A 17832-nucleotide genomic window follows, 5' to 3' on the forward strand; every position below is an offset into this window, starting at 1 on the left:
GCACTTATCTATTTCTCTTCTCCTCTCCTTTCACTCACTGGGAAACATTATCTTTGACCCCTTAGTGGATTGTATTGACCGGAGATTTCCCCTTAATCCTAAGGCTTTCTCCCTAAGGCTGACCTTCTCTAGAAAGTACCTGTTTTTTCCCCCCATAGATTTAATAATTCTACAACTTACAAGAATATTCTAAAACTATTCTACAACTTACAACAATTCTACAACTTACAAGACCCATTACAAGAATAATTTCATTAAAAGGGAAAAAGAAAACAAAACAAAACTTGCAGTTCTTTAATTCTGTCATTTTTTCATTAATTAATTAAATTTACATCTGGGTAGGAAGTTCCCCTCCCTCTTTTCCTCTCAGTCCTTCTCTCTCCCCTCTCCTCCCCCTGTACCTCCTCCTTTTCTTCTCAGAGAAGGGGAGACTTCCCATGGACATCAATCTGCCTTGGCATATCAATAGGACTGGGCCATCCTACTGAGCCTAGACAAGGCTGTGCATTTAGGGGAAAGGGATCCAAAGGCAAACAGAGTCAGAGGCAGCCCCTGCGTCTGCTGTTAGAGGTCCCACATGCGGACCATGCTGTACAGCTGTTACGTATGTGTCAGAGGCCTAGGTCTGTCTCGTGGATGCTCTCTGGTTGATGTTCAGTCTCTGTGAGCCCCTATGGGTCCAGGGTAGTTGATTTTATAGGTTTTCTTGTGGTGTCCTTGACCTTTCTGGCTCATTCAATCCTTCCTCCTCCTCTTCCACAAGATTCCTGAGCTCTGCCTAATGTTTGGCTGTGGGTCTCCGCATCTGTCTTCAGCAGGTGCTGTGTGAAGCCATCCAGGTAACTGTTATGCTAGCCTTCTGTTTGCAAGTATAGCAGAATATTAATAGTGTCAGTGGTGGGCTCACTCTCACGGCATGAGACTCAGGTTGGGCCAGTCATTGATTGCTGGGTTGAAGGTTCTGTGTGTGGGTTGGTGTCCCCTCCCTCCACTGGAAGTCCCACCTGCCTACAGGAGGGGTCACTTCAGGCTCCATATCTCCCACTGTTAGGAGTCTCGGCTAGGGTCACCACCACAGATTCCCAAGGGAGCCTCCCATCCCTTCCCATCTCACAGATACCCCTCCACTAATCTCAGTTCTCTCTCCCCTTCCCCCAACCCGATCCCCACTCCTGTATTCCTCCCCTCCCCTCTCACCCAGTTTTCACCCTCCCTCCACTTCAGATACTTATTTTATTTCCCCTTCTGAGTGAGAGTCAAGCACCCTCCTTTGGACCCTCTTTGTTACTTGGCTTCTTTGGGTCTGTGGATTGTGGCATGGCTATCCTGTACTTTCTGGCTAAAATCCACTTATGAGCGAGTACACACCATGTGTGTCTCTCTGGGTTTCAGGGTTACCTCACTCAGGATGATATTTCTAGTTCCATCTACCTGCCAGCAAATTCTGCAATGTCCTTATTTTTAATAACTGAGTAGTATTCCGTTGTGGAAAGGTATCACATGTTCTTTATCCATTCTTTGACTGAGGCATCTGGGTTGTTTCCAGGTTCTGGATATTACGAAGAAAGCTGCTATGGGGGACTGGCCTATAGCTGAGCAAGTGTCCTTGTGGTATGGTGGAATGTCTTTTGGGTAATTTTTTTCTTTATAAGAGGATTTATTTTTATTTTATAAGTGTTTTGCCAGCTTACATGAATGTGGTACACATACATGCCTGGTGCCTGTGAAGGCCAGAAGAGTGTTAGACCCCCTGCATCTGGAGTTACAGAGTTGTGGATGCTGAGAACTGAACTCAAGTACCATACAGACCAGCAAGCACTGTTAACCATTACGTCATCTCCCTAGTTCCTCACATTTTTGACAGGGTCTCCCCATTAAGTCATGGCTGTCCTAGAACTTGCCATGTAAACCAAGCTGGCTACTAACTCACAAAGATCCACCTACCCTGCTTCCCAGTGCTGGAATTAAAGTACCACCATGCCTGGCCTGCCTTGATATAGTTATAAACACAAGGTCACAGACTCAAACTTTAATAATATGCTATTTAAATAATATAATTACTAAAATAAAATAAAAGACAGAGAGGCAGAGGCAGACAGCTCTGTAAGTTCGAGGCCAGCCTGGTCTACATAGAAATAGGATGGAAACACTAGATAGAGAGAGAACATGCCTCAAAAGAAACAGAAAAAAAAGGAAGAGAAAGAATCAATAACAAAACTCTATCAAGACACATAGTCTAAATCACATACAAAGCTATAGAAATTACTAAAATAAAAATAAAATGAAAAAGCTTACTAAAACCCTGATAACCTGGGGTGAACCTCCCCCTCCCAGCATGTTAGAAAAAGAGAGCCAGCCTGTACATGTTACACACACACATACACACACAAAAATACAAAATTTATAAAAAGTGTTAATAAAGTTAATAAAAGGAACCCAGCATGGTAGCTCAAGCCTGTTATCCCTGAAACTGGGAGGTGGAGGCAGGAAGATCAAGAATTCAGGGTCATCCTTGGTTACTTGGTGAGCTTTAAACCAGGCTGGGATACATGAGATCCTGTCTCAACAAAGAAAACAAATTAGAAAAAAGAAAGGAAACCCAAAAGCTGCAAAAATAAATTGATAAAATTGATGTCATTAATGTGATGGGTGACGTTGAAATGGTTTTAAACCACCAGCAGTTAGAGCAGCAAAAGACTGGGTCTTTGCCACTGCACATCAGCATGGCCATTTATCTCCACATTTTTTTTCATTCCTTTTTTTCATTCCAGCATAGTGTCACCTGGTGTCAACACATCCTTCACCCACACAAAACACGCAAATGGACATTCATACCAGCATTATAATGTGTATGTAGAAGCCACCCAAGTCTCCATCAACAGGTGATGTGGCTGGAATAGTAATTCTTCAGGAAACGGAATAATTCTAGGTGGCCAAACAGTCGCTAAGCGGTGCCGGCGGAGGTCCCTTGGCCTCGGAATAGTTGACAGCAGCGCGGAGCTGGGCGCAGGCCACTCCCGGGCCCACAGAGTGCTGATTGGCTGAGCTCAGAGAGGGGCGGGGCGAAGCTCCGGCAGGACGCTGTGATGGGCGGAGCGGCGGGGGGGCGTGGAAGCTTGGTCTCGCGAGATCCTGTTGGTTCCGCATTTCGGCTCTGCGAGGTGCGGGAGGCTGCTTCGGAGGACGCTGCGGTGTGAGCTGGCTCTCGGCGCCTGGGACCCCATTCCAAGCCCGGGCCGCGAAGCTCCGGCGGCCCTGCTGAGGCGCGCACCGGCCAGCACTCCGCGGTGCCCGCTGCGGCGCCGAGCCTGACCGGGGCGGGGGCCGCGGCCCCTCGGGCTAGCGAGGATGAGCTTCCTCTTGTGAGTGGGCCGGGCGGGCGGGGCGGCGTCGGTCGGCGGCCCGCGGAGGGCGGAGCCGGACCTCGGCAGGCCTCGGAAGCGTTCGCGCAGGGAGGTGCGCCGTGCTCCGGCACCGAGAGCTGAGCGGAAGAGCGCAGCTCCTCGGAGGTTGCCCACAGTCGAGAGGCGGGCTTTGGCGCCTTACGGCCTGACTGCTCTGTTTCCCGGCGGGCCTTGAACCTGGCTCCTCAGCCTGGGCCACCAGGATAGGCCTGTTTAAATGTGATTTGTTTTGTTTTTGAGAGAGAGGGGTTCCCACTAGGTAGCCCAGGCTGGCCTAGAACTCATCATGCAGTCCAGGCTAGCCTCGAGGGCTACCTCCCTCCACCTCGTGGGTGCTGGGATTCAAATGTGAATCGTTTTTGTTTTCGAAGGTTTTTATTTTTTGAGAACTTCATAGATTCGTATTTTCATCTCTTTCCCAGTTCCTCCAGTGTCCTCTCATCTCCTTTTCAAATTCTTGTCCTCTTCCTCTATATGGATATGTATGTGTGTGTCTGTACATATGTACACACACATACATACCTACCGAATCCAGTTAGTGTTGCCTGTATATACTTGTGTGTAGAGCTGACCATTTGATTATGGACAGTATATTTGAGCTTGTTCCTTAGCTCTTCAACTTGATGAGGTAAATGTAAATTTTTATTTATAACTTAAACTGATTGACACTAATTTTTTCCACACTTTGGAAATTTAGCTATTCTGTGTAACGCTACTGTGAACATCTATTATAGGTCTGTGTGTGTCTGTGTGTGTTGATATCTCCTGGGTATTATGTGTGAAATTTTACATGTTCGCCTCTGAGGCACTGCCAGGTTTTTTAAAGCCTACCCTGCATTTTGCATCCCAACCTCACTGTATGGGTTTTCAAAATTGTCCAGTTCACATCTGTCTGGCAATTGTCTATTTGTTATGCTTGAGTGTAAAGTGGAATCTCTCGACTTACATTCTCCCAATGACCAATAATGTTAAGCATTTTATTTTATTTTATTTTTTCTTATCAGTTACATTTTATTAATTTATTTTATTTTATTTTTTTCTTATCAGTTACATTTTATTAAAATGTTAAGCATTTTGTATGTGTATTTTCAGGCCATTTGTGGGTAAAGTCTATTGGGATTCTTTTCCTGTTTTAAAATTAGATTAAATTTTTTTTTGTTAACACTTACCAATTGTACAAAATAATTGGTTTTACTGTGACATTTCCACGTGTGTAGTAGACATGGTGCTATGGCTGTGTCCGTCTGCCTTTTAGGTTTGAGTGGTAAGAATTCATGTATTTTGAATATGAGTGTCTCATCTATGACTTAAAAATAGTTTCTTCCATCCTCTGGATTATTTTAACTGTCTTGGTGATGTCATTTGAAGAATAAGTATAGTTTTTAAAGATAGTTTTGCTTTTTTGAGACACAGTCTCACTGTTGCTGGCTGTCCTGGACTGACGCTGTACCGTAAAGCACTCAGCACTTGTTAGAGTGGGCTTGCAGGTGTGCACAGGACGCCTGGTTTGTTACGTGGGCGCTGGGAGCTAAACTCTTGGTCTTTATGATTGCAGCAAGTGCTCTGAACTGGGGAGTCATCTGTCCAGTATGTGCTCTTGCTTCTATAGATGGAGAAAAGAAGAGCAGGGGAGTGTGTGTGTGTGTGTGTGTGTGTGTGTGTGTGTGTGTGATGCCAGTGCTGGAATCCAGGGCTTCCCAAATGCTGGGGAGACATTTTCGTTCTTTTATTGTCATCATCCTCTCTTCCATCTTGGCCTTTTTCAGGGAGCTCTTTTTATTGATCAACTATTTATTCCAATGTGGTTTTTTTTGTGCATACGTGTAAAAGCAGTTTGTATTCTTAACTGCTTAGCTGTCTTTCTAGCCCCCTAAGAGAGCCATGTATGTGCCTAAAATGCCAGTCTTCTTTCATTTCTAAAAATTTACACAGTTTTACTTTTAACCCAACAGCAGCAGCCGCTCTTCGAAAACATTCAAACCAAAGAAGAATATTCCTGAAGGGTCCCATCAGTATGAACTCTTAAAACATGCAGAAGCAACTCTAGGAAGTGGCAATCTGAGGCAAGCTGTTATGTTGCCAGAGGGAGAGGACCTGAATGAATGGATTGCTGTTAATAGTAAGTGTTTAAGAACATTTTAACTTGTTGATTTATAGAGTTTGCTAAAAGCTTATTTAATGACTTTTCTTTTATAGGTGTAACTTGTAATATAACAGCTGTCTGTTAAAAACAGTAATACAGATATATTTGTATTTACTTGTCAGAGTACTTGCTTGTGTGGTTGCGTGGAGAGGCCTGAGAAGTGCTGAGTGCGGTAGTGTACTTCTTGGGGAAAATATTGTGAAGCAATGAGCAGGGTCAACTAAGAAAGTACATGGACAGTGAGGGGCTTATACGTTGTCTGAACAATGGGAAATCCTACTTATTTAGGGAAACCTGTTTTTAATTTTATTCAAATGATCAGGTTTGGGCTGGAAAAATGGGTCAGTGGCTAAGAGTGCACGCTGTCCTTGCAGAGGACCCAGTTTGTTTCCCAGCACCCACACAGGGCAGCTCGCACTCTAGGGAATCCAGCAGTCTCTTCTGGACTCACATGTTCATGTCCACAGATACAAATTCACATCATTAATTTTTTTAAATTAAACCTCAGATTATGTTATTCTGAAGGCATGTGTTGGCCTCTTGCAGTTTTAGATTTTTCTTTGAGATTTAATTGCTCTAAATCGTATATTCAAATCTTTTGGTCTCTGGCCAGCAAGATGGTTCGCTGGTAAAGATGCTTGTTGATTGAATTCAGTTCCTGGAATCCACGTGGTGGAAGAAGAGGGTTGATTCCTGGAGATTGTCCTCTGAGTTCCATGTGTATGTACATATGTGCATGCTTGTGTGTGTACACATACATAATAAATAAAATGTAAAAGAAATAAGTAAGTCCAACACACACACATAATTCTTTTGGTCCCAGAATCCCTTTATTCTCTTAAAAATTACTGGGGGTCTGGAAAGATGGCTCAGTACTTAAGAGCTCACTGCTCTCAGAGGACTAGAGTTTAGTTCCCAGTACTCTCATCAGCCTCTCTGTAACTCCAACTCCTGAGGGTCCAACGTCTTTGGCCTCCACAGGCACCTGAACTCCAGTGCAAACTCTCTCACCCCACAGTAAAAATAGCTCTTAAAACATTAATGAGCATGTCAGAGAATTGTTTATTTGTTTGGTTGGTTGTTAGCCCTGCCAGTCATGTAATTCAATCTTAGACCAGGCTGGCCTTGAACTCGCAAAGATCCACCTGCCTCTGCTTCCTGAGTGCTTTGCTCAAAGGTATGTGCCACATTGCCCAGCTCAGAAATTTTTTTTCTTAATCCATTTGTGAAGGAACTTGGAAAGCCGTATTTTTTTTTTGTTTGTTTGTTTGTTTTTGTTTTTTTCAGGTATTCCTTTAGATAGGATCATGGCATTTTGAACATGATCTAAGTTTTAATGATTTTCCTTTACATCCAGTTCAGTGATGAGTTCACACCTCATCCTCTGGAGTCAGCAGAAGCTCTTTTGTTCTCTCTGACTCCCTCTGTCCTTCCTGATGTTTCCTTTTCTCTGAACTTCTGAGAACTTACGTTGGCATGTGGGTCCCATCTGATGTCTTGTATTACTCATCTTGTACACTCTTCTGTTAGCATAGATCCTGCACTGGGTGCTTGACCTCAAGTCTCTTCTGAGTTTCAGTATGCCGGAGGCCTCAAAGGCTGCTGCTGACGTAGATCTTGATGTGCGCTGTAGCATGTCACGTCTCACTGGAATTGCCCCACAGTGCCCTTTCCTCGTTCCTGACGGGTGGTGATAGATGTAGGTTTTTCAGCCCGTGGATCTAATCAGTTCTACTCCAGCGACTTCGTACTTACTGATAGTTGAGATTAGCTCATGTTTTGTTCAAGTCAGTCGGACATGGTGGTATGCTCCTATGATCCCAGTTGCTTGGGCGGCAAGGCAGGAAGATTGCATGAGCCCGGGAGTGGAAGACTAGCCCATTTCAAAAAGAAAGTATTGTTCATTTTCCCGTTGGCTGAGAGGCCTGTTAGCTCTGTTAGGGCTTATGAAGATACTTAACACAGTTGTGGTTTTGTCTCTGCAGCTGTGGACTTCTTCAATCAGATCAACATGTTGTATGGAACCATTACAGAATTCTGCACTGAGGCCAGCTGCCCAGTCATGTCTGCAGGTCCCAGGTACGCTTCCTTCCTTAGGTGGAAGAACTGACCTCTGCGAGTTGCTCTCACCTGACCTGTGTGTGCGTGCTCACACAAAGGAGTGTCATTTTAAAAGAAATGTGAGCTAGGTTCATCCCCAAAGCTCTATTTATTTATTAGAGTTTAATTTCTTATAAGAATTTTAGGTGTTCTTTTGATATTTGCTCTTTGTGTGTGTGTGTGGTATCTGTATAATATTAATGAAAGTAACTGCTCATCTCAATGTAAGTATCTGTCTTAAAGATGTTGGGTTAAAAATAGGTTGAGAGTTTCCTGTAACGCCTTAGAGTCACATAAAATTTCTGTGGACAGAATGTGAACCTGCTTTGATTACAGTTTGTATATGTTAAGGTTTTAACAACTGTCAGTAACACTGTTGTTCTCTGCAGGTATGAATACCATTGGGCAGATGGCACTAATATTAAAAAGCCAATCAAATGTTCCGCACCAAAATACATTGACTATTTGATGACTTGGGTTCAGGATCAGCTTGATGATGAAACTCTTTTTCCTTCTAAGATCGGTAAGTTAACACTGGAATAGCCTTTTTTTCTGAGTGATGGCTGTAATCTTTAAATGCTCTATTACTTAAATCAGTTTAACAGAGAAGAACACACTCTAGAGGAAGCTTGTACCATGTATATTCCCTCAGCATGCCTGCTTGTTTTTCTTCACACCAGTTAATGCTCATTTTTTAATCTTTTCCAATTTGACTAAATTGGATATATTTTAAAATAAAAAGTATTAGTTTGAATATATGGTGTGAGTATGCAGGATTTGTGTGCCATGCCATACGTGAACAAATCAGACAACTTATTGGACTTGGTTGATCCTTCCACCTTTACATGTTTTTTTTTTTTTGGTTCGGTTGGTTTTTTTGAGACAAAGTCTCAAAATATAGCTCTGGCTGTCCTGACACTCATCTATGTAGACCAGGCTGGCCTGGAACTCACAGAGATCTGCCTACCTCTGCCTCTGCCTCCGCCTCCCTGGGATCAAAGGTGTGTGCCACTGTGTCCAGCCTTTACATGAATCTTGATGATCCAGCAAGGTCATTAGGCTTTCATGGCAAGCACCTTACCCAGTGAGCCATCTCACTGGCCCTAAACTTTTGTTTTAATGTCCGTTTAAAAATACTGATGAAGGGGCCAACAAGATGGCTCCGTAAGTAGAGGTACTTACTAGCAGCCCTGGTGGCCCGAGTTTGATGTCTTTAGATGCACATGGTGGTTAGAAGTTATCCTCTGACCTCCACGTGTGCTCACAGCATATGCATGGGTACTTGTGCTCATGCACACACAAATATTAGTGACATTAAATAATTTCTGATTTGTTTACATTTTCTGTTCTGTATATCTCCTTTGTTATAGACAATTTGATCTTTGTCTTATAAGCTGTATGTATTCCTCTCCTTTGGTCTTACTTATGGGGTGTTTTGCTACATACACTTCTTTTTTGTTCATTTTCTTTAAAAAGTGGGTTGTTCTGTTGTTGCTTTTTTGTGGTGCTAGGGATTGAAGCCTGGCCTTGGGTGGGCTAAGCGCGCGTCCTGCCCTGAGTTGCTCTCACAGTCTCAAATTGCATTTTCATCGTGAGAAAGTTATTCTTTCTGTGTTGAGGCTCAGACCCAGGGCCCCTCACAGGGTTGATCATATGTTCTACTGCTAAGTTACACCCCAACTTCGCCATTTCTTTTAAAAGATGTTCTGCCAGAAGAACTTACCTGGCTTGTTACAGTTTTGATTTTGGTGTGGTGCTGAAGGATGAGGTTAGACTGCTTGCAGTTCCCTGGGCTCTGAGCAGCTTCTTAGCAGGCCCTTCTGTGCGCCTCTTTGTAGTCTTAAGCAGAGGCACCTCTGAGAGGTAGATTTAGATCAAGTGTTTATACTTAGGCTGGAGTTGGGGGACATGGTGGGACATACCTGCAATCCCGACACCCCGGGGGCTGAGACTGGAGGATGGCTGGGTAGGCTAGCCTGCGCTACAGAGTGATGCTTTGTCTCAAAGAAACAAAGAAAGAAACTGTTACACTTAGCTTGTTAATAACATATTAAACCTCGGATTTCTTTTCTCACAGATACTTTATTCTGTATTGGCTCCACTTGAATGTGTTCTATTAAATTCAGTTTAGAAAGTACTTAGATTAAAACAGTTTATATATTTACTCAGTTATTTTTATGAGGCAAGATCTCATTTAGCTCAGTCTGGCCTTGAATTAACTGTGTAGCAGAGGATGACCTTCACCACTCCATCCTTCTATCTCTACCTCCCACTTGCTGAGGTTATAAAATCTTAACCACCATACTCAGCAGAATCGTCCTTTTTCTTAGCTTCTCGTTCTGCTGTAATACTCCTTCCCCTTCCTCCTCTTCCCTATTAGGTTATTATCAGTGGGGTAAGTCTTGTTAGTTTTTTCATCTTGTTGGCCAGAATTGTTCTTTTTCTGATTTTTCTTAGCATATGGGAAATCAGCAAAATGGGAATTTTAAGAGATGTTTTATTTTAAAAGCTTTCTGGTATTTTGTAATAAGATTCTGCCTAAGGGCTGGAGTGATGACTCAGTGGTTAAGAGCACTGGCTGCTCTTCCAAAGGTAGTGAGTTCAATTCCTAGCAACCAGATGGCAGCTCACCACCATCTATAATGAGATCTGCTGCCCTCTTCTGGCATGCAGATAGATGGACATGAAGATAGAGTACCATATACACAAAAATAAATAAATCTTAAAAAAGATTCTTCCCAGAGAAACAGCTCATAAGCTCCAGCGTAGTGTTTGAAAAGTGAGGTTAGTAGAGACTGAGGGTTAGGGAGAGCATGGAAATGAGCAAACTGTATTAGCCATCAGTTTTAAGGCTAAAGAAGAAGATGTATGGAGGGGATGCTGTTAAAGCCTCCGCTCCCGCGAGGTTGAAAGTACTTATTAGAGGGGTTCTGAGGAGCTGACTTCGGAAGTTGACTTCTTGTTAGGCCTGGGGCTCACTGTGGAGTCCAAGGACTCTCAGAGATCCACCTGTTTGTGCCTTAAAGACAATCACACAAGCTCGGCAGGCAGATGCCTTCTCCGCTTCTCACTGCTTGTTGGTGATAGCATTGGTTTATGTAGCCCGCGCCGGCTCTCTGGCATTCCCTGTCCATTTTCTAAAAGACTTTGTTGCTGTCAGCCAATCTACACTGTCAGGAGTCTAGCCCTCACCCCATGGCTACTGCTTGGAGAGGTCCCACATCTCCCTTCTTTTCTCTCAAAGGAGTGAGGTTCCCCTTCTTTTTCAGGAAAGAGCACCTCTTTTTAGGCTACAGGAAAATGAAGACCTACTTTCCAAAGTAATGTAGAAGATGAGGTTTTCTGTATCTGTAGATGATGGTAATGACTTGAGGGATATCTGTCTTTTACTTTGTTTAGAAAAATAACCATTTCTAAATGTTTTATTTTTTTTATTGTAAATGACAGAAGTGATGTTTATAATCAAAGTGCTTATTCTTGTTGCATTTTATCTCGGGAGAAACTTAATACTGATATTAAGTAACTAGCGTGTTCACTTGAACTAGATTCAGCAGCCTCTGTACTTGTGTCTGCTGTTGTAGGCAATTAGTGTTATGTTTGAAGAATGCTTAGTTTAGGGCTTGCCTGCCTTACTGTACTCTGAAGTAGACTTGGGGGTGTGTAAGCGTGTGTGCCGCGGTTGCCTGACTAGTATCAAGACTTGATGCTTTCTGATTGGATAATAGACTGATAAGTGTGCATTTGATTCTAGGTGTCCCGTTTCCCAAAAACTTTATGTCTGTGGCAAAGACTATTCTGAAGCGTCTCTTCAGGGTTTATGCCCATATTTACCACCAGCACTTTGACTCCGTGATGCAGCTGCAAGAGGAGGCCCACCTCAACACCTCCTTTAAGCACTTTATTTTCTTTGTTCAGGTAGGTGAACTGTATTGACCTCTCGGCCTTGGCCTTGGCCTTGGCCCTTGGTAACTTAGTAAGAGCACTGTCTTACTGCCGACGCAGACTGTCCAAGAACAAGCTTGGCCAGCTCGCAGTTGTGTTCTCCACTGTTTTATCGATTCACCAAGCGGTATGAAAGGGCAGCGTCTCTGGGGTGAGAGGCGGCTCGGCAGTTAGGAACATGTACACTTATTGTAGAGGACTCGGGCTCAGTTCCCAGAGCCCACACCCAGAGGCTCACAGCTACCTGTAAGGATCTGGCACCTCTTCCAGCTTCCACAGGCACATGCACACATGTGGTCCACAGAAACTCAATAAGACTCATGTTTACACTAAAAGAAGCAGCTAAATCTCTTAAAAGAGAAAGGAAGAAAGGCAATATCCCACTTGAGGCCGGCTACCTAGAGCTTCTCGTAGTCATCCAGGTTTGTGGCCCCTTGCCTATGTGCACTAACTTAGAATTAGAACTTTAAAAGGTTGACATAGTTCACATTATTTGGAAAAAAATTTATCAGAGCTTAATGCCATATCTCTGTAATCTCAGCCAGACCTTGTTGCAGAAAGCCAGAAAAGAACTGGAGAGACAGCTTGCTCAGCAGTAAAGAGCACTCTCTGCGCATGCAGAGGACTGAGTCAGTTTTCTAGTACCTGCCTGGGGAGCTCACAAAGAACTACGGCTCCGGGGGGGGGGGGGGCTGCTTCCTACTTCTGGTCTCTTCAGACATCCTCCCTTTCATGTGGCAAATACACACATATAGACACACAAATAAAATAAAAATAAACTTTTAAAAAGCAGAAAATGAAAAAAAAAAAAACCTCCTTTTTAGAGCTAGCCAATTCTGTATGTAAAATATAGAAGAGAAACTGAGAGCTTTATAGTGATTATTGTGCATTACGGCTCTGTGTTTAATGTAAAAGCTATACCACGCTTACAGTTTTTTTTTTCTTCTGAGATTGTTTTTGTGCCTCATGTGTGCATGAGTGTTTATGTTTGCTTCTATGTGTATGTATAAAAGTAAAATTTAGCTAGGCAGTGGTGGTGCATGTCTTGGGAGGCAGAGGCAGGTGGATCTTTGTAAGTTCGAGGCTAGCCTGGTCTACAGAGCAAGTTCCAGGGCTACCCAGAGAAACCCTGTCTCAAAAAAAAAAAAAAAAGGAAAAGTTGAATTCGCATGTGGTTCAGTCTGTAGTTTTTAGGTCATTTCATATAAATTCATGTATTTGATTTTGGCGTTTAACACAACGGTGAGGATCATCTCATAGCTGTAGTTCCTCTCACCCCCTACCCCTCACAGCTGGCTAGGAAGGGAGCCTGATGTTCCAACACTGTAATAACCAAGAATCTTGTCTTGGTCTTTCTGGGACCCAAACACACCTGGTGAGCTTATGGATCACCAGACACTGTTGACACTGTAGAGGTTCCAGGATTTAGGAGCTGTCTGTCAGGAAATGGGGAGGAAGATCAGCATGTGTCACAACATCACCTATGTTTTAATTTTTAAATTCTCTGTGTATGTATGGTGTATGTGTCTATGCATGTGGGAACATGTACATGGAAACCAGAAGTTGGCACTGGGTATGTTTCAACCCAGGGCATCACTGGTTCAGCTAGACTCCTGGTCAGCAAGCTCCAGAGATCTTCCTGTCTCTTTCTCCCCAGACCCGTAATTACAGACATATAGTACTGTGGCTTTTGTTTTGCTTTGCTTTCAAGACAGGATTTCTCTTTGTTACCTTGGCTGTCCTGGACTTGCTTTGTAGACCAGGCTGGCCTCAAACTCACAGAGATACACCTGCTCTGCCTCCTGAGTGCTGGGATTACAGGTATGTGCCACTATGCCCATCTGTACTGTGGTTTTGTATGTGAGTGCTGGGGATTTGAACTCAGGTCTTTATGCTTGTGTGACAAAAATTTTACTAATTGAGCCTTCTCCTCAGCCTGTGCTTGTTTTAAAAAAGAGTAAGGACAGTCATTTCCTATATCATAGAAGTTATTCCTTTCTTTGAGATTTCAGAAAACTAGGCTTAGGAAGCTGTTTTCTAAAAAATATTTAAGAGTTTCAATTTTGGTTCATGATTACATTTTACCTTTCTTCTCTTTCTAGGAGTTTAATCTGATTGATAGGCGTGAGTTGGCACCACTTCAGGAATTAATTGAGAAGCTTGGATCTAAAGACAGATAAATGTTTCTTCTAGAACACAGTTACCCTCTTGCTCTATCTACTGCTAGCACTCTCTCATTGCCATCTGGTATGGACTAGTGATACTGACTATAAGAAAACAGGATCAAAAGACCCACTGTGTCTGCAAAGAAAATGGTTCCAAAGGTAGGCTGGCCGGATAGCTTCAGAACAATCGTGTCTCAGCCAGATTGGAGGTGCTGTGTGGCCACCCTGTTACTGTTAGAGCCCTTCTTTGTTTTAATCTCACGACTAACCTGGAGTTCGCTGCTCAGCTATGTTCAAGAAAGTAGTTTGTTTTTTTTTTTTTTTCCTGTGTGACAGCATAATGGACATTAGGAATTTTCAGCAGTAAGTTTCTAGAACAAATTTTTTTTTAACACAGATCAGTTTGCTTTGTTTTACAAATTGAAGTGGTGTTTCGTTTTTAAATTCCACCATTTAGAGCTTCTTTTTCACTTTGGATAGCCTTTTAGTTCCCATCTGTATGCTGATATTCTATAGGCAAGAGTGGATCTTTTTAGCCAGGCATGACGGTGCATGCCTGTTACCTGACACTGTGGAAGAGGAGGCTGGCCTGGGCTACATTGTGAAACTGTGCTGAAATCCACAAGGCTTAAATCATAGGCACATGTGGACTGAGATTAACCAAAGTTATTTTAAGTGACTTTACTTTTTGAACTTGTTTGGGATTGTCTTCATGTCTGTCTAGATTAGGAAAGCTCACAACAGACATACTCTGTGTGTCTTCTGACGTCAGCCTTGCAGGCTCTCATTTGAAACTCTTCACTCAGATTAACTTCATAGGTAGCTTATGGCAGAGATCAAGAAAACTTCCAAAAAACTGTGACAGACTTCAGCCTCGAAGCCACTGTTTTCATTAAGTTCTGGAGGGGACAATAGAAAAAAGTATTCACAGTACTTGATTTCCTAAATGAGCCCATGTTTATATCGCAACTTGAAACTTACATTTGTGTGTAGAAATGCACAGACTTTATGGCAATAAGGACGAAAGTCAAAACCGTAGAACACTTTGAGGGTGTGTGTGACTGCAGAAGTTCTCCGTGCTGCCTGTTAGAGGGAGAGCTGGAGACCACGCGGCAAGGAGATTGAGTTGACAACAGCCTGGCTTCACTTTTATTACACAAAGGCTGCATTGCGCTCTCAGGCTTCTGTCCTACTTGTCTTTGTATCAAAACTTGAAAATTTCCTTATCCTGTCAGGATAAAAGACTCCTTTATTAAGGAGGTGCCTGCTTCTCATTTGGTCTCAGCTGTAGTCCTGGCTGCTTCCTCAGATATATATGACGTCCTAAGTGTCCTGAGCATGTACCCCATGGGCAGTGCTGGAATTTATCAGCATTCTGTGTGTCAGAGCTGGGCTGCCCAGTGCTCGCTGGCCTATAGCTTTGTGAAAGTTAAGAGTTGAGTTTTTGTTATTTGAATTTACTAGACTCAAATAATTGCTTAGAAGCTTCAGTGTGTTCTGAAGTATGCTCAGAATTTTAAAGGAAATGTTTTGTTTTATTTTGGCTGCAACCATATACCACCATTAGAGCAATTCAAGTTGGGATAATGGTTTAGGGAAAGAAAGGACAGCTTGGAAACACCCCACAGCCCAGGTGTATGCAGAGGTCCAGATGTCAGCTGTTCTGCAAGTATATGACAGTCATCTGCAGACAGGAAGCAGGCTTCTTGCCACCGAGAACGCATCATCTCAAAACAGACCTCGTTCACTTTGATTTGCTTAAGTCCCGAAGGCATGAAATTTTGTTTTTCAACCAGGGCTCAATCATTTTTATATCTGGCACCCTCAAATCAAAGGTTTCTCTTTCTCTGCATGTATTTCAGGGTAGACATGCCCACTCCATGACTGAGCTCCAGATACAGAGGCAGCTCATTAGTCGGACATAAAGCAAAACCTTGTTGCTGGTTTGAAACCCAAGAGTGCCTCTCTTCTTTGTCGTGTTCCCACTCCCCTTTTTCCTTCTGCCGTTTTAAATGAAAAGAGTGCCAGACTCCCAAACCGACCTGCCTTAACCAGCAGTATGCCCACATTGCACTGTTTGCTCGTCTCTGAGGCAGGAACATGGGAAGAAGACGGTGTCTTTCTGCCGTGGCTAGAGTGCCCTTTTTATAGCATCTGAAGAAATCAGTCTGTCCTGGCTTTAGCTGCCTTCTTCATAGCTCTCCTGCTCCCCTCAGCAGGGGGCAGCTGTCCTGTCTGTTTTCGTTCATTGCTGTGGCTTCTGAGGGTCCGTTGAATTCTGCCTTAGCCCTCTGGTGCTTTACTTCTAGGACTTTTAATTGGACAGTGGGGTCTGGAGAGATGGCTCAGTGATTAAGAGCATTGCTACTCTTCCAAAGCATCCGGTTCAATTTCCACCATCCACATGACAGTTGACAGATGTTTATAACTCAAGTTCCAGTGGATCGGACACCCTCACCCAGACATGCATGCAGGACAAACACCAGTGCACATTAAATTAAAAAAAAGAAAAGAAAAGAAAACTTGGACAATGATAGACAGATTTTTAAAAAAATCATCTTGTACGGTTTTTGTGCCGACAGGTACTATAGTGTTACTCTGCTGCCTGAATAAATGACTTACCAGCAGCCAGTTAGCCGGGGTTCTTGTATCCTAGGCCTGCAGAGCTCTAGTTCCCACAGCTGCTCACTGGAGAGCTGCAGGTCTGTGTTCCCCAGGACTCGGAGCAGAGGCTCAGCACAGTCCTGGTAGGGAGGTTTCCTGTTTGTCCTCTTGGCTCCTCTCTGAGCCCCAAGATAATACAAGTGGAGCTTCTCAGACATGGCGTCATTACCTCAGAATCATAAACAAATCAGGCCTGAAGAGCGTAGGCCCTACAAGTATGTTTCCAGTCCTGGTGCCCGGGCTCCTCTGCTCTCTATGGGAGCGCCCCTATCAGTATGGAGCCCCGGCCTGAACAGTGCCAGCCTGGACGTGAGCTGCTGAGCACTTTCAGTGGTCATGGTCTTTTCCCCTGAGGTCAGCAAGAGTTCTGGCGAAGAAGGTAACAGTAGTCTTTTGGTCTTCCTGATTTTACACATTCAGTTTTGATGCCTGGCTCTGAAGGGCTCTGGAGCACACATGGCAGGAGTCATTTTACTGAAGCAACCACATTGAAATTCACATAGGTTTCTCAAACAAGCATTCTGTGAAGCCGGTCTGGATAGCCATTGTGCTGTGGCCTCATTATAGAACAGCATTCTGTGTTGGTCTGCGTCAAAAATGGTTTGCATAAGGTAGTCTTGGTTACCATCTAAAATAACTTAAAATATTCCTCACATAAAAATTTATGTTGTATTTTTAAACCTTTTGGGCTTTATCTATTTTTCTAAGTCGTTAACTGTACTTTTTAAAAAAGTATTTTGTATCTACTTTTGTAACTTCATCAGAATAAACTATATTGAAAGCAAAAATGGCTTTGAAGAGTGTTAGCATGTTTTCGTTTAAGTGTGGAAATGAGATCTTTGCAGGTTCTGTAGAATTTGATTATAGTTTAAATTTGGAGGGTTGTCTTTGCATACCATTCAGCGTCTACTTTCTTAAAGCTTAGAAAGGAGAACTTCCTAAATGAAACCAAATATAATACCAGAACCTTATCCAAAGAACAAGTCTCTTGTAGGACAGATCCACCCCAGACAGAAATGAGCAGTCTCAATCCTGGTGTGCTCATGGGTCTCTGGATCTTATGTACATTCCTGGGAAACACGATGGAGGCTCAGTTCACTAATTTTCTTTTCTTGAAATCAAGTATTCCTATGTCCTTATAACACTTCCCAGCCCAGTCACTTGTCATTATTGTAAGATAATCACTAACAAGCCTAGTGTATTATTCAGGGTTCTTTAGAACAGTGATTCTCAACCTGTGGGTCTCAACCTCTTTGGGGGGTTCAAACAACCCTTTCACAGGGGTTGCCTAAAACGATTGGAAGACACATTCACATTACGATTCATAACAGTAGCAAAATTAGAGTTAGGAAGTAGCAATGAAATTATTTTATGGTCGGTGGTTACCACAACAGGAGGGACTGTACTGAAGGGT

The 17832-nt window shown here is 43.2% G+C and overlaps 1 protein-coding gene across 2 annotated transcripts; it reads left to right on the plus strand.

Annotated features, from left to right (window-relative positions):
* Nucleotides 1-3073: 3073 nt before the first annotated feature.
* Mob1a (MOB kinase activator 1A) lies at nt 3074-17200 on the plus strand. 2 transcript variants are annotated; one of them, XM_055596455.1, is made up of 6 exons: nt 3074-3362; nt 5360-5523; nt 7533-7626; nt 8037-8170; nt 11399-11562; nt 13692-17200. In XM_055596455.1, the coding sequence occupies exons 1-6, from the start codon at nt 3349-3351 to the stop codon at nt 13767-13769; spliced, it is 648 nt and encodes a 215-aa protein (XP_055452430.1). In that variant the 5' UTR covers nt 3074-3348; the 3' UTR covers nt 13770-17200. The 2 variants fall into 2 exon arrangements, with proteins under 2 accessions (XP_055452430.1, XP_055452429.1); XM_055596454.1 differs by having other exon boundaries at nt 3075-3362; nt 5357-5523.
* Nucleotides 17201-17832: the final 632 nt, after the last annotated feature.

This window comes from Psammomys obesus, unplaced genomic scaffold, assembly GCF_907164565.1.
Source record: "Psammomys obesus unplaced genomic scaffold, mPsaObe1.curated_primary_1811, whole genome shotgun sequence".
Lineage (NCBI taxonomy): Eukaryota > Metazoa > Chordata > Mammalia > Rodentia > Muridae > Psammomys > Psammomys obesus.